Here is a 23,179-nt window from a genome sequence, read left to right on the forward strand (position 1 = left end):
CACTCCCGCCTACGGACACCCAGGAGAGACATAATTCTCTCCTTGCTCCCTGCAGCACGCTCACGCGAGACTTGGGCAAGGCGTGGGGCGGGCGGGAAGGGAGCGGAGACACAACAAATATGGCGGCTACAGCTGCGACGCTGACGAACGCTGAGGCGGTGGCGGTGGCGGTGGCGGCGACGGCAGTGAAAAGGGCTGTGGGGATTCCTCGGTGCGGTTGTCAGGAGGTGAGTCACAGGGGGCGGTCAGCTTCCACGGCGACGCTACGGTTACTCAGGGCACGTTGACGGAATGGCGGAAGGTAAAGTGCCGGGTTCATTGCTGGCCGGCTAACACCGCTTTCGCCTTGGCCACAGCGAAGGGTCCTGCGTGCCCCGTGGGCTGGCAGCGTGGTGACTCGGGACTCTCTTGGGGCTCGTAAGTGACTGGGTGCGCCGCCGGGAGGCTCGCGAGTCGGAGCTCAGGGTGGGGAGCTGTCTCCGGCTTTGACAGGTGGCGATCGCCGGGAGGATCCCTGTGTAGTGCATTCTCGGGGTGCCAAAGTCGACCCCAGCAGCCCCGGCGTATCCTGGAGAGGGTGTTAACCTCGACGCGGGTCCCGGGCTGCTGTTGGGAAGGAGTTTTCTTTCTCTCATGACCTGGCGTCTACTGCCTGTACTTTCCAATGTTGGGAACAGGTGAGGTTGGGGAGGAGCTTCCGACTCATTCAAGATTTCTGTCCCTGATCGATCGATCGATCGATCGACTGTCGGGAGTGCTCTTGGATGCTCAGTGTGGCTCCTCCTCAGCTAAGCGTCCAAGTGCTGTCTGTCTAACTGTAGATCCTAAGTATAGTCAGTGGTAGCTGCCAGTAACCACATGGCCTATTTAATGACTCCTTTGTGTGCTGGTCAGAACCGGACAGAGGAGTGAGAACGGACATGAAGACTTCTGAAGTTGTGAGGTCCAGGGAAATTACACTTAGAAGACACAACATGAAAACAGCAGCTTAAAACATCTGGACTACTTGTAAGACTTTGTCTTGAGTTTATGTTGTCTTCAGCACAGCTGAGGATGAACGTTTTCTTGGAAGTTCCTTGCAGGGAACTGGGATGCTTGAAGTTCTTTTCCTGTAAGGGTCCCGTGTTTCCCAGGAAACCGTAACTGTTGTACTGTGGGATACTGAAGATGGGGTTCAGATATGCCGTGGTTGAGTCCTGGTGGTTGTTACATATATTTCCCTGGTTACTGGACTTATTCAGCAATATTAAACCTGACATCTCTTGAAATTAACATATTACATATGAATGGCATTGAAGTTTTTTGTTAAAAGTAAATGACCAGTGGCAACATGATAGTAACACAAATGGCTAGGATGTACTTGTGAGCCACCAAGCTTGCCTTTGCTTTTTTTTTTTTTCAATTAATGATAATGATACACAAGTTATGTTATTAACTTGTTATTAAGCCTGTAGTCCCTAGCAAAGTTTTCACTTATGTGTCTTTCTTTGCAGACTTCTTGTGGCTTTTGAATTTTAGTTGAAATTCCCTCCATGGCCTTTTGGAGGCCTTTGTTGTGCCTCCAGAGTAAATTTCAGTTATTCAACATTTCAGCAGTGTTGCCGTGAAAAGTAAAAAGTGGAGCTAAATTGGGGTGAACAGGTTAGATTGTATCATTCTTTTTTGGATTTCTTCAGATGTGGCTTTGTTTCTGTTTTCCTTTTTATGTTTTCTGACTTCCCAGAAGAGCCTTATCACAGTGTTCATGCATTGAGTCTTTAGCAGCCGGGAACTCCGGAATTGTGTTCTAATTCTTTTTGAAGGTCCATGTTACTCTGTATGAACTAAGTCTCGTTTATCAGCCTTTACTAATGCATATTCTCTTGGAGAGTAAATCTTTCAATGACCATAATCAACAGGTTATAGAAGTAAACACAGCTATTGAACAATAAAGAACTTTAGTAGGCCTGACTAACCTCTGGGTTAATTGTCACATAAAAAGTTGCGCTAACCCAGTACAGGGGAATGCCAGGGCCAAGAAGCAGGAGTGGGTGGGTTGGGGAGCAGGGCGGGGGGGGGGGGGGGTATAGGGGACTTTCAGGATAGCATTTGAAATGTAAATGAAGAAAATATCTAATAAAAAAGAAAAGTTGGGCTAAGTATTGTTCCTTATCAGTAGTAACCCTTCAGTTACACATTTCTTTTAAAGCAGTGCTAGATAAATGTAATACCCTATACTGTTCTTTGAATTCTCCTTTGTGCAGAGGGCATCTCTAGCACTTAGATGACTAGGGTTTGTTTGTTTTTTAAGGTTATACATATTTTATTGCTGAAACCATTTAGCTCATATGGGAAAGATAAAAGCAAATCAGATTCCAACTGAAACATGTTGTAAGTGACTTTGTCCTTAGTTTTCATCCAAATCCCTTGGGGGAGTAAAACAGTTTTGTTTTTTGGCCAGAAATGTCTTGATTTTGAAAGGCAAGAAGTCGAGTCAGACCTGTGCTCATGATGGAGGAGGAGGATGGAGGAGGAGGATGGTGGAGGATGATGGAGGAGGAGGATGGTGGAGGATGGTGGAGGATGATGGAGGAGGATGGAGGAGGAGGATGGTGGAGGATGGTGGAGGATGGTGGAGGATGATGGTGGAGGATGATGGAGGAGGATGATGGTGGAGGATGATGGAGGAGGATGATGGAGGAGGAACCCTTTGACTTTTATCCTATCTGCTTCTTAGTAGTACTTACCTTCCAGTTCGCATCTTAACGCGTCTTTTAAATAATTAGCTCCTGATTAAAAGGTGTTTGATCGTATATGTAAGTACACACACACACACAGGATATGTGGAATATTAATTCTTAGGTATTTTTCCTCTACTAGCTTGGGCAATATGCCTTATAGTCATAAGGTTTGGACGTTTTTCTCTTCTTTAGTTGATGGCATATATATATATATATATATATATATATATATCTTAGTTCACACTCTGATAACAAATTGAATGGACTGTGTCTTGCTTAGGGCTTGTACTGTTTTGATAAACTTCCATGACTACCCTGTATGGTGGTGCACATTTTTAATCCCAGCACTAGGGAGGTAGAGGCAGAGAAGCAGGAGGATCTTTGAGTTTGAGGCTAGCCTGGTCTACATAGTGAGTTCCAGGGCAGCCAGGGCTATACAGAACTATCCTGTCTCAAACAAACAAACTAACAAACTAACTAACAAACTACAATGACTAAAAGTAATTTAGGGATGATAGAGTTCATTTTTATCCTATATTTCCATTAACATTCCATCACTGAAGAATGGCAGGGCAGGGCAGGAATTATGGCACAGAAGCTAAGGCTTTTTCTTAGTGCTTACTGGCTCACTTCTCATGCCTACTCTTTTTTTTTTTTTAAGATTTATTTATTATTCTATGTAAGTACACTGTAGCTATCTTCAGACACACCAGAATAGGGCGTCAGATCTCATTATGGGTGGTTGTGAGCTACCATGTGGTTGCTGGGATTTGAACTCAGGACCTTTAGAAGAGCGGTCAGTGCTCTTAACCTCTGAGCCATCTCTCCAGCCCAGCCTACTCTTTATAAACCCAGGAGCACCTGCCCAGGGGTGGCACCTCCCACAGTGAGCTAGTCCCCAGTCCCCGCCATATATTTCATTAATCAAGGCAATCGTCCTCAGGCTTGCCTACAGGCTAATCTTATGGAAGCATTTTCTCAAATAAGATTTCTTTTCCTCCAGGCATTGTGGCGAAAGCCTTTAATTCCAGCACTCCACTCAGGTGGCAGGGGCAGGTGGATCTCTGAGTTCAAGATCATTCTGGTCTACATAGCATACTGAATTCCAGGCCAGCAAAGCTACCCTAATGACCCCCTGTTTGGAAACAATGTTTTCTTCCTGGATATGCCTGAATTTGTGTCAGGCTGATAATAACCAACTTGGACAGGCTAGGTGATTTAAAGAATTCATTAAGGTTGGAGGCTGGGAAGTTGAGTTCGAGTTGCTAGCAGATACAGGATCTGGTTTCTGGTTATGTTCTCATAGTGCAGAAAACAGAAAGCAAACTGTTATTCTCATAATCCTATTCTGATGCCTCTGCCTCACAACTAATGTCATATTGGAGGTTAGAATTTCAACATAGACATTTTCTTTTCTTTTTTTTAATTAGGTACTTTCCTCATTCATATCTCCAGTGCTATCCCAAAAGTCCCCCACATGCCCCTCCTACTCTCCCACCCACCCACTCCCACTTCCCGGAGGCATATAAAGTCTGCATGACCAATGGGCCTCTCTTTCCACTGATGGCCGGCCAGGCCATCCTCTGATAGGTATGCAGCTAGAGACACAAGCTCCAGGGGGCACTGGTTAGTTCATATTGTTGTTCCACCCATAGGGTTGCAGTTCCCCTCAGCTCCTTGGGTACTTTCTCTAGCTCCTCCATTGGAGGCCCTGTGATCCATCCAATAGCTGACTGTGAGCATCCACTTCTGTGTTTGCCAGGCCCCAGCATAGTCTCACAAGAGACAGTTATATCAGGGTCCTTTCAGCAAAATCCTGCTAATGTATGCAATGGTGTCAGCGTTTGGAGGCTGATTACAGGATGGATCCCGGATATGGCAGTCTTTAGACGGTCTCAGCTCCAAACTTCGTCTCTGCAACTCCCTCCATGGGTGTTCTGCTCCCAATTCTAAGAAGGGGCAAATTGTCCACACCCTGGTCTTCGTTCCTCCTGAGTCTCATGTGCTTCTCAAATTGTATCCTATATCTTGGGTATCCTAAGTTTCTGGGCTAATATCCACTTATCAGTGAGTACATATCGTGTGAGTTCTTTTGTGATTGGGTTACCTCACTCAGGATGATGCCCTCCAGGTCCATCCATTTGCCTAGGAATTTCATAAATTCATTCTTTTTAATAGCTGAGTAGTACTCCATTGTGTAAATGTACCACATTTTCTGTATCCGTTTCTCTGTTGAGGGTCATCTGGGTTCTTTCCAGCCTCTGGCTATTATAAATAAGCTGCTATGGACATAGTGGAGCATGTGTCCTTCTTACCGGTTGGAACATGGAACCTCATGAAACTGCAAAGCTTCTGCAAGGCAAAAGACACCATCAATAAGACAAAAAAAAACACCAACAGATTGGGAAAGGATCTTTACCTATCCTAAATCAGATAGGGGACTAATATCCAATATATATAAAGAACTCAAGAAGGTGGACTCCAGAAAATCAAATAACCCCATTAAAAAATGGGGCTCAGAGCTAAACAAAGAATTCTCACCTGAGGAATACAGAATGGCTGAGAAGCACCTGAAAAAATGTTCAGCATCCTTAATCATCAGGGAAATGCAAATCAAAACAACCCTGAGATTCCATCTCACACCAGTCAGAATGGCTAAGATCAAAAATTCAGGTGACAGCAGATGCTGGCGAGGATGTGGAGAAAGAGGAACACTCCTCCATGGTTGGTGGGATTGCAAGCTTGTACAACCACTCTGGAAATCAGACTGGTGGTTCCTCAGAAAATTGGACATAGTACTACCAGAGGATCCCGCAATACTTCTCCTGGGCATAGAAATTTTCATTTGGAGCAAAATCAGTTAGCATAAAGTAGGTCTGACTTGCAATGTAGTATCAAAATCTATAATAATAGGAATGCTTAAATATGTTTTTCTGATGATATTTTACATTGAAAACATGAGTAATTTCTTGTTCAACAAGTCTAAGGTGTTGAGTTCACAGCCAGTTAGAAAGATACTGAATGAAAAAAAAAGAAATAAAAAGGAAAAGAAAGGATATGAATGGTGGTAGGTATGGTGGAGGAGATAGTTTATTATAGATATGTGGGAGAGCAGAGCCAGAGGCAGACACATCTGAGAAAGTCCAGAGGAGTCACGACCCTGAGCCATGAGGGGAGGAGGCAAGGGAGAAAGAAGAGAGGGAAACCAGGTGCAGCAGCCAGGAGGCCAAAGGTACAGAAAGGACAGGTGGCCAAAATGATTGGCTTATATAGGGAAGGACAGCCCAACCCCTTGGGCTCAAATGTTCAGGGGAGAGGCCAGTATGTGCAAGCCAGGTGGACCCTGTAACAGGTAGGGAATGTTACAGGAGAACTGCTGGGAGATCTTGGTGGCCAGGTCCACTTTGATATGTTAAGTAGGCACCTCAGCCATTTGTCCAGATTTTGAAACTTAACATACCATTTTGAAAGATTATACTTCCTGGATTTTCTAATGTACATACAGTAAGTTGTCCCTCTGTATTCCTGGGGGATTGATGTAGGACCCTGTCTTAGTCAGGGTTTCTATTCCTGCACAAACATCATGACCAAGAAGCAAGTTGGGGAGGAAAGTGTTTATTCAGCTTACACTTCCGTACTGCCGTTCATCACCAAGGAAGTCAGGACTGGTACTCAAGCAGGCCAGAAAGCAGGAGCTGATGCAGAGGCCATGGAGAGATGTTCTTTTTACTGGCTTGCTTCCCCTGGTTTGCTCAGCCTGCTCTCTTATAGAACCAAGACTACCAGCCCAGAGATGGTCCCACCCACAAGGGGCCTTTCCCCCTAGATCACTAATTGAGAAAATGCCTTACAGCTGGATCTCATGGAGGCATTTCCTCAACTTTCTCTGTGTTAACTCCAGCTTGTGTCAAATTGACATAAAACTAGCTAGTACAGACCCCTCTGTACACTGAAATCTGAGGATACTCAGTGTCACACATAAAATGCAACAGGATTTGCATGTAACTTGTTACACATCCTTCTATACACATTTTTTCTTTTTCACACAGGAGTTTTATGTATCCCTCAGTCTGGGCTTGAACTCCTCAAGGCCTTAGGCACTGAGTGCTAGGATTATAGGCACACACTCGTATGTATTCTCTTTATTCTCCAGATACTTTATATTGCATAAGCTGTTCTGATTCTGTATTGTTTAGGGGATCCCAAGGGAAGTGAATCTAAACTGTTTAGGATTTTTTTTTTTTTAATTTTAAATGTCTTCCATTCACATTTGGTTGAATCCATGTATATATCATTCATGTTATGTTTTTAGGGGTTTTAAAATTTGTCAGTCCTGAACAACATCCTCAGATAGCAGGTTATATATGGAGTTCTTGTTATCAGGATGGTGTGGACAGCAAACCTGTATTCTCTCTTTATAGCAGGGGCTCTTTTTAGCTTCAGAATTACTGTTTTTCCATATATCATGCTTAGAGGTATTGACCTGAGATGGAAGAAGCTGCGGTTTGAGCCAAAGACTCAGCTTAGATTTAGGCACCTATTATTTACACAAGTATGTTTCATTGTCTACTGCTATGTAAATAGTTGGCTATCATGCCTGTTGCCCACAGATATATGTAACATAGCTAATACAGGTTTGATGGACACAAAGATGCTTAGAGATGAAGGGTCACTTAAGTTTTAAATCATGGACGGATGTGTAGATTAAACCATATGTGTGTTTGAATCCCTAATTCAGAAACTGGTCTTCATGTCTGCAATGCTTTCAGTTACTTCCTTGGCATTCTTTTTTCTTTAATTCATCATGCATAATTGATAGCGGCATACAATTTATGGCAGAGAACACAGTGAAACTTGTAATGTGACAATGTCAATAGCTAAGACTGTCAAAATATGTCAGCCATGCTCTGTAATTGGGCTCATTTCTGTCCTTAAACTTTACTTAGAGGTATAAAAATCCCATTTCTTCTGCTTGCTTATGGTAGGTCTTGTGTTTTTGTTGCATTGTCAAGCATCGTACAGCAGCATGGCTAAGCTTTCTAATCAAGATTTGTTAAGATTGTCTTGCTTATTGAGGCCCATTAAAGTACATTCATTTTCCGGGAACATGTATCACTTTGCATATAAATTGATTGGCAAGAAGAAATTCTGAATTGCAAGTAAAAAACTGGGATTTTTTTCTTAATTATAGTTTTGTGTTTATGTGTTTACATATGTGTGTGTATGCATGTATTATGTGTGGATGCACGTATACATGTATGTATGTGGAGGCTAGAAGTTGACATCAGGTGTCTTCCTCAGTCTCTCTCCATTTTTAGTTTTTGAGATGGGTGTGTGTCTCATTTAACCTGCAAGCTCCAGGAATCCTCCTGTCTCCACCTCCCAATGCTGAGGTTATAGGTGCTTTCTGAAATGTCTCTCCTTTTATGTGGATGCTAGGAATTTGAACAGATCTTAATACTTGCATGCCTCGTGATTGACTGAGCCATCCCTTCAGCTTTAGAATGCTTTTATAATCAGAACACAGAAAACTGATAGAGACTCATAGCCTTTATAATTAAAAAAACTATCCCGGATATGATTTGTTTTAAAATTAGTATATTTTAATTGTACAAAGGGGTCTTAGTTATGACATTTCTGTATGTACGTATTATTTGCTTTGATCATTTTCCTCTCTTCTGTTATTTCCCCCACCTTTGTCAGCCCTGCCTCTCTTTTCTACTTCTGCATTTCTAACAGTCCCCCTTTACTTTCATGTACTGGTTTATTTTTTTAATTAAACATTCAGGTTTCTTTCTTTCTTTCTTTTCTTCCTCTTTAAAAAAATTTTGAGATAGGGTCCTCAAATTCACTATGTAACAATCATTCTACTGCCTCTACCTCCTGAGTACTGAAATACAGGTAGGCATGGACACATCTTATTAATCAACTTTTTCATTGGCCAACTAGTTCGTGTTTTCTAACTAAAGAGCAAATTTGAAAGAACAAATAATTAGTAGTATTAACTATAGTTAAACAAATAGTCTGACACAACTAGTTACTATGGTAAGACAAGAAAAATGATGATTAATAAGGTTGGAAAAGCTGAATAAACTAAGGCAAGAGATTTAAAGACGTGCCCTAATACTATAAGAAAGGGCAAATTTGGAAACTTGCAGATGGACTTGGAAAGTTGCAATCGGGGATCCGTGCACTGATGGGAACTAACTGCTGCTTACCTCACCAATCTACGGAACAAGCAGATGCTAATTCTATTTTCTAACCAAGTTGATGAACAGGGAAACAACTTTGAATCTGAGACCAAGATACAACATTATTATTTCGCTGTAATAATAATTGTTCCCAAATAGTTAGCATTGTCTCAGAGATTACTGTGAGCTGTATGGTTTGCAATATTTTATATATGATTAATATAAAGCTTGAAAGAGCACTGCAAATGTGTATTGTCTTAGTTTGTAAAATGGGAGTTCACTGTTTTAAAGCTAAGAGAGATATAATTCTCTTCAGTCTAAAGCTAGTGAGGTGGACATAAAAGCAAAATAGTCAGTTCTTTCATAGACTGCTACTTTGTAGAAGACAGCAAAGAGAGATTAGTAATAACTTTTCAGGCCTTCTAGCTAGCTTTTAAGAAGGAAGGAAAGAACGCAGAAGATGACAGTTACTGGAAGTTCAGCCACCTGTATGTCCTTATTTGGCAAAATATCTTCAAGTAAAAAACAGATTAAAGGAGAAAAGAAGATAAATAATGAACAAAAATATATCAGCTTGGGGTCAGTAACTATTAGGGGAAATATCAGCCTTGTGTCTGTCATTGTCTGAGGGCATCACTTCATTGATATAAAAGATAATGATCTGCAATAAGGGCTCAGTCAAAGGGCTCAGTTCTACTAGGGTTCTGGTTGAAGTGTACAAGGTTTGCTTCTTATAAAGTTGGCGAGGTTCTTGCAAATTGAAAAATGTGCTTTTATGAAAGTCCCTCACTTGTTAACCTCTGCCATTTAAAAACTTGGGCCAGGGACTAAAGAGATGGCTGCTACTATTACAGAGGACTTCTGTGGCTCATAGCCACTTGTAACTCCAGTTACAGGAGAACTGATGTCCTTTTTTGGACCCAGTGGGCATAACACAAACATGGTGAATACATGTACACAAATAAAAATAAATCTTACAGAGAAAAGAACCAAGAGTTCAGGTATTCTTGGAGAAGAAAAACAAAACTGATAGAGACATATTACCAAGGTAACAAAGACTTGTTGAGAATAAATTTGGCTGTAAGAATAGATAGTCTTGGTGGAATAGAATAGAGAATTCAGACATAAACTTCCATGAATATAATTACCTAATTCAAAGAGGCAATCCTGGGTGTATTGGGAAAGCCGATCTGTTAAATGCATATAACTGGGACAATTGGATATTTTCTTGGAAAAATTATTCTTTTGACTCTCGTTTTACATTGGTCACAAAATTAAAGTCTGGATAAAATATGAAAGGTGAAACATAAAAAATGTTTTTCAAGGAAATATTAAGCTCTGTATTCGAGTAAGATAGAAGCATGGTTATTCTAAATAGGACACAGATAGTTATAAAATGTAAAAAGGAAAAATTGGTAAATTGAATTACATTAAAATTTTAAGATCAGGAAGCTGGGGAGATGGCTCAGCAGTAAAAAGTCCTTGTTACTCTTGCAGAGAATCTATACTCAGTTTCTAGCACCCACATAGTGGCTCACAACTACTTAAACTCTGGGCACCAGACATAGATATGGTGTACATGCATACATGCAGCAGAATCACTTATATACCTAAAGTAAAAATGAGTCTAAAATTTTTTTAAAGCCACAAGAATCATGTTATTTTAATCTAAAATTACATATAAGGGAGAGAGGGAGGGAAGGAGAGAAAAAGGGGTGTGTGTGTGTGTGTGTAGTTTCAGTGAAGTTTTGCCATTTGGGTTAATAATGCTCCCTGGAAGAGCCATATACTAACACAATTCCAGAGTCCAAGATGGGCTGTTGCTGCTGTATTTGATTACCTCCTAGAGGTTAGAAGTCCTGATTGCTAAAGACACCATGCACTTTGATATAGGACTCAGGATTCAAGCTGGATCTGACCTGAAAACTTCCTCTCTGAAGACTAGCTTTCTTGGAACCTGAAAGTGTTCTGCAGTCTGCCAAGGGAGGAAACAGTCAGTCGTCCTGCCCAGCTGTGATACCTGTGAACCGCAACAATAGCCAACATGGCATGATACCCCGAAAGGTGCAGTAGAGACAGTGGTTTCTTGGCAGTAACCAACTGCTATCTAATAGGACTCAAGGTCACTCAGAAAGAAGGAAACCATGCCTGGTACTAACCCTACCCAGCTGCATGGGGGCAGTTCCATGGCCATGGACTGTAGACGAGCCTCCTGCTACCACTCTAGTCAACCAGCATAACGTCCCAGCAGCGTTTTAAATACTTATCCTATGCCCACAGGTAAATGTTGCTCTCACTTCTCCTCAAAGAAGTTTCTCTTTCAGCTGATGGAGACCATTACAGAAAACCACAAGTGGTCAAAATGAAGAAAACAAGTGATTATAGAGTCCCCAGCCCTCGTGGATACATCTACAACACAATTTTTGCACCAAAAGCTCAGGGGCCATCACAGAAGAGAGGGCAGCAAAATCCTAAAAGTCAGTGGGCCAGGAAATGTGCCATGAGCTTGTGTCTCCTAGAAATGAAAGGGAAGCTACACCCATGGTATCTCAACAACATGGCTGTCTCAAGAAGGCCTGAGCAATGGCATTGCCAGTGATAATGTAGATGAGGTCATTCCCATGAGAGCCATCCTGAGACAGAGAACTGCACAAAACTAATGACTGCTGAGAGAGGGAGAATTAATAGCTCTTAGGAATGAGCCCCTTAATTGATTATCCAACACCAAGTTGTAAGTCCTGAAATCATATATACATCAAGCAACACAAAATGGATTTGGGAACATGAGAGGAGAGTGGAGGAGATGATGCAGTTATATTTTAATTAGAAAAACAGAAAAATGAAATCTGCTTTTGTTCATAAAGACTGTGGCAGCATACAGAGCATGCACGGGTCAAAGCCAGATGGAGTCTCGGCACTCAGAGAGGAAGTGAACACAAGCCCCAGTCCCTAACACGCAGCTATCTCCAATCAATAAACAGAGTCTCATGGGTATACAAACACCCAAGAACAGACCAGGTGGCCAGGACAGATGAACTCAAGTGACAGGCTCCTTAGCTCATAAAGTTCTTCCTAGACATTATTTTTATTTATTAATTTTTAATTTTCCTTACAGATCTTTTACATATATATTATGGTTTCCTGCCTTGTGTTTTTATGTGATTTCTCTGTGTGTGAACATGTGTGTCTGCATATAAATGTGTTTATTGTACTTTTTTTTGCTCTTTTTCTTGTTATTTTTTAATTTATTATTATTTTTTAGATGCCTGTTTGTAATCTGAAAAGAGAGAAAGAAAGGTCTAGATTTGGGTGGGCAGGGAGCTGTGGAGTTGGGGGGGAAACTCTAAACAGAATATATTGCATAAATTTATTTTTAATTAAAAATACCTTAATAATGTTCTGCAGAAGACTTGGAGACAAAGCCTGAAGCATACATTTCTTGTATTCAAATATCCCTATGATTACATTTTATAAATTAATTCTTAATTTAAAATATGGATGAAAATCTTATCCAAATGAACTCTAGTTTTGGTCTAGCCTCGTTTCCTTTTGATTATTATTTAGTGTTGGTAGTGGTGTGATCTTGCATTTGTTGTACCACCACTTGCTTTCAGAAAAGAATCTTACCTCTGCAATGTCATAGTTCTAATGTTTAAAAATAAATTTTAGGGTATATATTATCTCAAATCTAATTTTAAAAATAAACAGTTCAAAAAAAGAAATTGATAGGAAATTATAAAGAGAAGATACTTAAAATGCATACATGTAATAAAGGATTTATATTTAAAACATTATGAAGAATTCTTATCTATTAGAAAAGACAGATAGTCTATATGGGAAAACAGTCATCGCCTAAAAGAATATAAGTAGCCACTTGCATACAACTGCATTAATCATCAATGCATATGAATCAAAATTGGTGTGGGAATGCCACATACCCTCCAAGATAGCCACAATGAAAAAGCCAAGTGCTGGTGAGTACATGAGTCAACTACTCTTACACATATGCTGATTGGAGAATAAATTAGTATAATGACTAAAAAGTTATTTGACATTGCTTAAAGCTGAGTCTGCATACACTTTCATTTCAGTTTCTCTATAGCCAACCCAAATGGTGTAGAGAGGTTTCTGAAAATATTTTTCCTTAACTCAGATTATTTAATGAGTAATTTTTATCTATAATGGCTAGCAGTAGGCATGCAAAGATTGCTTAGCTGTTTCTTGAAATCTAGCGTGTATATAGAAAAGCTTATAAATCTTAAAGCTTGGTCTAGCGGATGGTCAGAGTGGTGACTCTGGTCATGAACTCAGCATTGATGTGAAGAAATGGAAGGCTGCCAGCACCCCAGAAGCTCCTTTTATGTCCCTTCTAGTGATAGGCTCTAGCTGCCCTAGCAACCAAGGGCTACACTCTGCTCATTGCTGGTACTGGACGTTAGTTTCTGGTCTTTAGTATTATCATATGCTAGCATCCTTTGTCTGACTTCTAGTGCTCAGTGCTAGGATTGTGAGCTGTCTGTGTGTTGCTGCATGCGGCTGAAGTTTGTTTATTTTTCACTGTCTTAGCCCATTGTGTGATCATGCTACAACCAATTTATATATGGTCCTATTTGAGGATCATTTGGGTAATCATCAATATTTGGCTGTTGTAAGTAAAGTTTTCTCTTCTGCTTTGGTAATTTGTTTCCATTTTCCCTAAACTCAGTGTATTTATTAAATCTGTTTCCCACTGTTTTCTATAATCTTATTTAATTTTCCAGATAAGGTATAAAGAATATAAAGACAGTTTTTATTTTTCTGTTGCTTTATGCAATATCTTTTTTTTTTTTTTTTTTTGGTTTTTCGAGACAGGGTTTCTCTGTATAGCTCTGGCTGTCCTGGCACTCACTTTGTAGACCAAGCTGGCCTCGAACTCAGAAATCCGCCTGCCTCTGCCTCCCGAGTGCTGGGATTAAAGGCGTGCGCCACACAAAAATCTTTATTGTCTACATTTTTAAATTTTATACTGCTTGCTTTTTAAAATTATTTATGGATTCTTTATTTTCTTGTTCCCTAGATATAACAGACTTTCAACTTAAAGAAAGAAAGAAAGAAAAAAAAAAGCACCAAGATGGGTGAAAAAAAACCAGAGCCTTTGGACTTTGTAAAAGATTTCCAGGAATACCTGACCCAGCAGACGCATCATGTGAACATGATTTCGGGATCAGTTAGTGGGGACAAAGACGCAGAGACTCTTCAGGGAGGTAGACTTATTTTAATACTATCGAAAAGTTCACATTGGTAAATGTGTTACTATTCCTGCATAGCTCTCCATTCTGTGACTATTACTATCTACTAATGTAGATCATTCTTTTCTTTTTCTAGAAAGATACAAGGCATTTTCTCCTTTTTTAAAGATTTATTTATTTATTTCATGTATATGAGTACACTATAGCTATCTTCAGACACACCAGAAATGGGCATGGAATCCCATTACAGATGGTTGTGAGCCACCATGTGGTCGCTGGGAATTGACTCAGGACCTCTGGAAGAGCAGTCAGTGCTCTTAACTGCTGAGCCATCTCTCCTGCCCTTCTTCTTTCTTTTTTTTTTTTAATTTTTTATTAGATATTTTCTTCATTTACATTTCAAATGCTATCCCTAAAGTCCCCTATACCCTCCCCCCACCCTGCTCCCCTACCCACCCACTCCCACTTCTTGGCCCTGGCATTCCCCTGTACTGGGGCATATAAAGTTTGCACGACCAAGGGGCCTCTCTTCCCAATGATGGCCGACTAGGCCATCTTCTGCTACATATGCAGCTAGAGACATGAGCTCTGGGGGGTACTGGTTAGTTCATATTGTTGTTCCACCTATAGGGTTGCAGACCCCTTTAGCTCCTTTCTCCCTTCTCTTTAACATGCAGACTTCTGCTATGATTTAATGTAGTCTACATAATTGTTAGAGTCTTCTTGAAAGGTTAGGGCATCTAAATCCCTTGTCTGTCTGTCTGTCCTTCATGTTGTTAGCTGACAGTCAATTCACGGAACCCAGGGAATTTGACCATCAGGCAACATAGATTAGACCTGAACCTCAACTAGGGATTTCTTCTCTTTAAGTGGATGAAGAGAAACTAAATTAGATGAAACAAACATTTGATGAGCCTGCTAGAGATAAAGTTTCTCTAGTTTGTGGATCACATATACTGTTCTTAACCTAGCTCAAAGTCAGCTGAGTACCATCAATGGGCCTCATCCAACAGCTTTCCTGTAGCTTGCAGTCTGGAAATTGGAATAATTAGAAATTATTGAAAAGTATGCAAAAAGAATGTAATAAGACATGCAAATTATATGAAATTTAAATTTCATTGGTCATAATTAAAATTTTATTAGAACACCTGCATGCTCACTTTACATATTTGTAACTGGTTTGTACTACGGGCAATCAACATCTATTGTATACATTAGGCAAGGGCTGTACAATGAGCTACATTCACCCCCATAGCTGCTTTTATGGTACAGCAGCAGAGTTGGGTGTTGTGATAAAAACAAACCCACCTGACTTTAAGTATTTACTACCTCAGCCCTGTAGAAAACATTTGCTGACCTCTGAACTAGATCTTGTAAGCCATGAAGATGCAAAGACTGGCAGCAGTGATCAGGGATCACATCCCCCAGAGTTTTGTTAGAAAGGTAAGCACCAGTTCCTGCCTGGATCTAGTGATTCGGTTTATCAAAATATTGAGCATCAGGGTCTTAGGAAAACAGTGGGAGAAAGGGAGACCGCAAGCCTGGTATCTCCCCTTAGTTCCTTTTGGACCAATCTGCTGGACTTGCCCGTGCCAGTAAAACTATTTCCGGTGAAGGGCAGAAGGAAAGGAATGGATAGGGTTTGAACTGAGCATGTGAGGACTATGTCTTCTGGCATCAAGCTGAAGTCCTGGACCCATCAAGCTGTAGTTCCCAACATGTTCCTAACTATGAGCACTGCTGCTGCTGCTGCTGCTTTCTAGACAGTTCATCTATTGAGCTGAAAAGCAAACACACTAACATTTTAGTTCTGAAATGCATACAGTCCTCACATTCAGAGCTGTCAGACAGATACCTTGTTTCCTTGCTGTGCTCCATTCGAGTTTTAAGATCCTAAATGTAACCCAGAATTTGTAACACACAAATAACTGGCTATAACAGCATGTCCAATAATTGTTTTTATTTATTTTATTTTTTATTTTATTTTATTTTTTTGGTTTTTCAAGACAGGGTTTCTCTGTATAGCCCTGGCTGTCCTGGAACTCACTCTGTAGACCAGGCTGGCCTTGAACTCAGAAATCCGCCTGCCTCTGCCTCCCGAGTGCTGGGATTAAAGGCGTACTGTAACAACTGCTAATTAAAGTTGTTGTCATAACTAGTATTTAGACACTACACTTGTGTGTGTCTGTGAACTCATACTTGAAGAATCTCTCTTTTTTTTTTTTTTTTAATCTTAAGATTTATTTATTTTGTCTACAGAGTGAGATCCAGAACAGCCAGGGCTATACAGAGAAACCCTGTCTCAAAAAAACTAAATAAATAAATAAGAGATTTATTTATTTATTTATTTATTTATTTATTTATTTATATGAGTACACTGTAGCTCTCTCAGACACACACCAGAAGAGTGCATCAGATCCCATGGCAAATAGTTGTGAGCCACCATGTGGATGCTGGAATTGAACTCAGGACCTCTAGAAGAACAGTCAGTGCTCTTAACCACTGAGCCATCTCTCCAACCTGAATAATCTCTTTACTCCTTTCTACCTATTTTCTTCAAAAGCATGTGAGAGTTGGTAAATTTTTATATGTAAATAAAAGGTCCTTTTTAAAGGTTCTTAGAGTATAATTCTACTTTTGTATAAACATTGTTCCAGTTCAAGAAGTCTGGATTGTTTTATGAATTCCACTCGTGGGAAGGAAACCCTCAGATTGTAGAGGAGCATGAGCCACGTGATGTCTGACATGCTGAGCTGGATCAGTGCTGAGCTGCACGATTTCTTTTGCTTTTGTTTATAGCTGGAACAGATGGCGATCAAAATGGCCTTGATCACCCGTCTGTTGAAGTTTCCCTGGATGAAAACTCAGGAATGTTAGTAGACGGGTTTGAAAGGACCTTCGATGGGAAGCTCAAGTGTCGGTACTGCAACTATGCCAGCAAAGGAACGGCCAGGCTCATTGAGCACATCAGGATCCACACAGGTATGGAGAAACAGCTGGAGGGGCCCAGGGAGGCAAGTCCACATAGTTCTGAGTGTTCCCAACAAGGTTCATGAAGGTTTGTTGGGTGGTAACTCCATTTTTTTTTTTTTTCAAAGCAGTGGCTTAAAGGAATACAAATACTGGAAACAGACTCCTTGCTCCTCCTCCCTACCCATTTTTCTGCTTGATCTCCATAATCTTTATCTTTCTGCTGTCAGATTCAGGAGGTCATTACTATAGAAAATAGAAAGGCTTCTGTAGAGTTGTAGAGTGCACTGGCTAACCGTGGTCTCTCTTAGCCACCCTTTGGAGAAACCTTCCAAAGTGCGCCTTGCCCTCCCACAAGCCCAGGCACAGTCTGTGCTTCTGCATTACATCATGGTGGCCTGAACGCTTCCTGAGGACATCCAGAGGCCATCTTTGTACCCACTAGAGCTAGCATGAAATCTGGAACATGCTAGGTGCTCTGTCCTTGTCAGAGGAGTGATTCTCAGTCTGACATTCTAAATGATAGTTTTACATACTTGAAGAGTTTGACTTTTAAATAAAATTGGTCTTTCTGAACTAGAATAGGAAAGTGGAGGAGAAGCCTTGGCCCTGGCAATTTCATATTTAAACCAGGAGTTCATTTTGATTTTGAACTTTCTTTTGCAGGGTGGGGGGTGGTTTTTTTCCCTTGAGGAAAACAAGTATTTATGCATAGATAGATATGTGAACATATACTTTGAAACATACTGTTGATTAAAAATATTTTGGGTGGTGGTGGTTTGAGACAGGGTTTCTGTGTGTAGCCCTGGCTGGCCTTGAACTCACAGAGATCCACTTGCCTCTGCCTCCCAAGTGCTGGGATTAGAGCCAGCTACTCCCTGGCTGATAAAATCTTTATATCTCCTTATTATGTGGGGAATATTTTTACTTTTTCCCCAAGTGCCAGTTGAAGCTGTAATGATTTTCATACTAAATAGATTGTAAGTATAAACAAGTTGTTGCTAATGAATTCTTAAGCTTTATTTCAGTTCTTGGGTTTCTTTACAGATCTTACAAACCTAATATACAAGTATGCATTTCTGCAAAGAATTTTATTTTTGTATCAGTTCTCACATGCAGTGGACAAACACGAAAAGTCCTATGAGTGAGCTCCTCTTGCAGTCTCTTCCATGTCTCTCTTACACAGGCGAGAAGCCTCACAGGTGTCACTTATGTCCATTTGCATCTGCTTACGAGCGCCACCTGGAAGCCCATATGCGCTCTCACACTGGGGAAAAACCATACAAATGTGAATTGTGCTCCTTCCGCTGCAGTGACCGAAGTAACCTGTCCCACCATCGAAGGCGCAAACATAAAATGGTACCAATTAAAGGTACTAGGTCTTCCTTAAGCAGCAAGAAAATGTGGGGGGTTTTACAAAAGAAAACAAGCAATCTGGGGTATAGCAGAAGAGCACTAATCAACCTAAGTCCACCTTCCATGGTGGTCCAGAAACCAGACTACCTTAATGATTTTACACATGAAATCCCAAATATTCAGACTGACTCCTATGAAGCTATGGCTAAAACTACACCAACTGGTGGCCTGCCAAGGGACCCCCAAGAACTCATGGTTGACAACCCTTTGAATCAGCTCTCTACTTTAGCAGGACAGTTGTCCAGCTTGCCACCAGAAAACCAAAACCCTGCCTCTCCTGATGTAGATGCCTGCCCTGATGAAAAGCCTTTCATGATCCAGCAGCCCTCTGCCCAAGCAGTTGTCTCTGCTGTGTCAGCAAGTATTCCTCAGAGCTCCTCCCCCACAAGTCCGGAACCTCGGCCATCGCATAGTCAGAGGAACTACAGTCCGGTGGCAGGGCCCAGCAGTGAGCCAAGTGCCCACACCAGTACTCCCAGCATAGGAAACAGCCAGCCAAGCACTCCAGCTCCAACCCTGCCGGTGCAGGATCCTCAGCTTCTACACCACTGCCAGCACTGTGACGTGTACTTTGCAGACAACGTCCTTTACACTGTCCACATGGGGTGCCATGGGTATGACAGCCCCTTTCAGTGTAACGTATGTGGGTGCAAATGTAAAGACAAGTACGATTTTGCCTGTCATTTTGCAAGAGGGCAACACAACCAGCACTGAACACAATCAACATTGTTCTCACTTGGTTTGGCCTTTTGGGAGTTTGTAGTTTGGTTTTTAGTTTGATCATCCCTAATAAGGTATATGCTCATTTAAAATTTATACATTCTAGTCTATAAAATAGAAGTTTGATAGTGAGAAAGGGTTTTGTTAACTTTTCATAAAAGTCTGGTCAGGGTTATTTATGCATTAGATAGTTAGATGCATTGCTGTCTTTTTTATTTAGACCTATGAGAGTTAAAGTACAGTTGTAATCAGTTTCCTACACTTGTCCATAAGGACTCCCAGGGTTATCTGTACTCCTGATGCTTCAGGATATACATTACAGCTAATGTTCTTTCTGCCATATGTCAAAATGGCACACTTCGCATAAAATCTTTTATAACATTTCAGTGTTTATAGACAAACTGCCTTTAAGTTTGCTCCTAATTAAAATACCATTTTCATTCACATAACTTAAGTTGAATTAGTTTCATTACAACCAAAACCAGTAGTTTTTTCAGTGTAATAAATATTTCTCTCAAGGAGAAGCATAAAACAGTTCTTTTCAAATTTAAATTATAAAATGAAAATCTTGGAAGTTGAAATTTGGGGCTAAATTGAAAATTGTGTTTGGTATTTGAGATATCTGTTCATTTAATGTGTAAACATGTTTTTAGTTTTTCATTTATATATGTATTTATATATTTTGAATATTATTTTAAAGCCACAGGTAAATATACTAGAGTGCTAGATGCCTTTTTTCAATCTGAATCTTTCATTTAAATTCTGCATTCACGTATTACTGGTGTCAGGTAAGATTGACAGCCACACTGATTATTTTATTCTTCCCAGTCTATGATGACCAAAGAGGAAGTGAGCGCATCATCCCACTAAGATGCTTCCAGACAGCCTCCGAGGCTCCTTTCCTGCCCTCTCTGCATAGTTGCCCATAATGTCCACAAAGGGTTGGTCTAGAAACCCAGAGACGTAATAAGTGAGGAAACAGCTACAAACCCAGAGCATGCCCAAACAGAGCCTATCGCCACTCCAGAGCAGAGCAGAGCAGGCCATGGAAGTCCTCCCCGTGAGTCTTTATGGACAGAGACGGTGGGATAGTCACCACAGTGGGAAAGGATAAACAGAGTTATTATGAAGCACATTTAAATGTGACATTTATCTTACTTAGAATTAGAGTGGTTCATTTTATATAGGAAGCCATTATTTTCGTATTGTGTAATAAGTAGCTTACTCTGAAGAGAGCCTGGCAAAACAATAAAACATTGTCACTTACTATTGGTTTCTGTGTACTTTGCAAATTTTTCATTTTTATTTGGTTAATAGCTTGAAAATATTTTCAATTTGCTTCTTAAAGAAATACCCTGTCAAGCATTTATTAACCAAAAAATAGCCTCTTACAGTAAATAAGAGGGAACTATTGAGAGTGTCTACCCATGAAGCCCCAAGTGCCCTGGTAATGGACCTGCTCTCCCTTTCTGTGCTAGAAAGCCATTCGAGGGTGCCTGTTCTTACACAGCCAGTCATCCCAACTTGGCTCATCCCAACTGCACTGTTAAAGCGCAGCCCCGAAGACACTTTCTAGTGATTTTGGTCTGTTGCTTAAATCATTTACTTGACTGTTGTGCTTATCAGCTGCCAGAAAGAAACAGGTTATTGTTGGGAAACCTTGCTGATTTTAAAGTTTGATTCAATTAAAAGCAATACTTCCAAATAGACAGTGAAAACTTCCCGAAAGATAAAGAAGCCCAGTGTGCTGCCATGCATCTGTAGTCCCAGCTGCTTGAAGCAGAGGCGGAAAGAGTGCTAGAGTCCAGGAGGTCCCTGCCAGGCCGGGCAACACTGCAAGACACAGTCTCAAAGGCCAAGCAGCCTGAAAGGGCTCTCCTCACAGCCAGCTTTATCACCTCTACATTCTGGGCCAAACAGTGACATGGGCATTTTGGTTTTCCTAACAACTAAAGATGAAAGTTCTGAAGGTACATTTCATTTTAAATATGGAAAAAACTTTTCATAATTACAGACAAGAAGGAAAAACCCCTGATTTTCCAATAATATAAAGAGCACAGTTGGTCTTCCAAAGGTGTCCATGTGTGAAGCTACAAGTACTTCGAAATGCACTAAAATTTTGAAGCAAATCTACCTTAGGAACTTTTTTGAAATTGTACTTTTAAAGGTTTAGGCTTTTGCTTAAATATTCTGAGTTAAATTCTGTACTAGGAAAGATGTTGGATTCTTTCCTTAAATACTAAATAAGTTCCTCATCTTATTTTTAATCAAATGTTTTATAGAAATGAGTTGAGAAAAGTTGAACATGCACTATTTATAGTACTTTGCCATTAACAGGCAATGTTCTAAAACTAAATTTATTTTTGTTTAGTGAACATGAGTTTAGATTTTTAAAGTTGGTAATTTATCTCCACTAATATTTTTTTAAAGAAACTGTGAAGAGATTAACAGAATAATTTTATTTCAGATTTTACTAATGTAGTGTGTAGCTACAACTTGACATTCAAGTGAAGACTAGACTTACGTTTTGAAATTTTTTCCATCAGGTAGTGTCAGTGGTTTCATTTTAGAAATGTGTTTGCAGATGTTTGACAAAGGGAATATTACTAAAAAAGAAAAGCAAAAAAAAATGCTTATCAAATGAAGAATTGTTAGAAAAATTTAAATTCCCTGCTAAAGACATTTTTGTTGGTCTTAGGGGGTATTTGCTTCCTAGAACTTGTTTTGTTGATAGCTGGATGTATGGAACCTGTTTCTATGCGAGGTGCAAGTCTTGCACTACAGTTGTAAGATATATTATTATATTGTTTAGGGATCAAGAAAGCAATCTATGCTGAAGTAACGATAGTATGTAGTTCCTATTGTGAATAATGCTTTGCTTTTGTAATGTATTAATAAAAAGTAACACTTTCTAATGACTTTTGTTTTTTGTTTTTTAAAACTAAATTTTTTTTAGTAATTTTACAGTATATAAAAATGTTAATAAAGGACTTTATGACAGGCTAGTTTGAATTTCTGGAAGCTCTTATAGAAAGAGGTATTATAAGTTTAGAACAAAAGAGCTCTATAGATCTAAAACTCCTTTCTAATTGGTATGGTTTGGATGACAGATGTGCCCCAGAGGCTCTTCAGTCTGAGCACTTGAACAGTGGGTACCACTGTTTTAGAAGGTTGTGGAACCTTGGCAATGTAGTGCCTCTTTGGTGGAAGTAGTCCCTGGTCTTTGAAGGTTTTATTCACCTCTGATTCTGTTCTAGAGCTCTCTGCTTCCTTCTCCACAGTGGGAGATACAACCACCACAAGATTCTGCCACTCTGTTCAGAGCCAACCCAGTGGCCATGCCTTCCCCACCTCCTGAAACTGTGAGCCCAGATAAATCTCTCCTCTCTCAGTGGTTTTCTGTCAGGTATTGTGGCATCACTGTATGCCGGGAAATAGATTTTATTCAGATCAGTTAGGGTGCTGTACTCAGTTCGTGGCATATCAATGAGGAAGGTTGCCTCATATACTCAGTTATCTATGTCGATTTGACAAGCAGCTCACTGAAGTAATTTCTGGTATGCAAAATGGAACTTTTAGAATAGACATTTTGGATGTGTGTGTGTGTGTTCAGAGTAGTCTTTGGCAAGTCATAGTACCAGTCATAGTACCAGTCTATAGTACCAGTCAGAGTACCAGTCAGAGTACCAGTCTATAGTACCAGTCAGAGTACCAATCAGAGTACCAGTCTATAGTACCAGTCAGAGTACCAGTCAGAGTACCAGTCTATAGTACCAGTCAGAGTACCAGTCAGAGTACCAGTCAGAGTACCAGTCTATAGTACCAGTCAGAGTACCAGTCTATAGTACCAGTCAGAGTACCAGTCTATAGTACCAGTCAGAGTACCAGTCTATAGTACCAGTCAGAGTACCAGTCTATAGTACCAGTCAGAGTA

At 40.4% G+C, this 23,179-nt stretch overlaps 1 protein-coding gene across 2 annotated transcripts; it reads left to right on the forward strand.

Moving 5' to 3' along the window:
* Window positions 1-113: 113 nt before the first annotated feature.
* On the forward strand, window positions 114-22,958 carry Ikzf5 (IKAROS family zinc finger 5). Of its 2 annotated transcripts, XM_085841229.1 has the most exons (4): window positions 114-227; window positions 13,968-14,154; window positions 16,939-17,121; window positions 18,296-22,958. In XM_085841229.1, exons 2-4 carry the CDS (start codon window positions 14,022-14,024, stop codon window positions 19,237-19,239), a joined length of 1,260 nt encoding a protein of 419 aa, XP_085697355.1. In that variant the 5' UTR covers window positions 114-227; window positions 13,968-14,021; the 3' UTR covers window positions 19,240-22,958. The 2 variants fall into 2 exon arrangements, with proteins under 2 accessions (XP_085697355.1, XP_085697356.1); XM_085841230.1 differs by lacking the exons at window positions 114-227; window positions 13,968-14,154 and adding an exon at window positions 15,504-15,582.
* Window positions 22,959-23,179: the final 221 nt, after the last annotated feature.

Source organism: Mus caroli, unplaced genomic scaffold, assembly GCF_978045245.1.
Source record: "Mus caroli unplaced genomic scaffold, Mus_caroli_1 scaffold_8, whole genome shotgun sequence".
Taxonomy (NCBI): domain Eukaryota; kingdom Metazoa; phylum Chordata; class Mammalia; order Rodentia; family Muridae; genus Mus; species Mus caroli.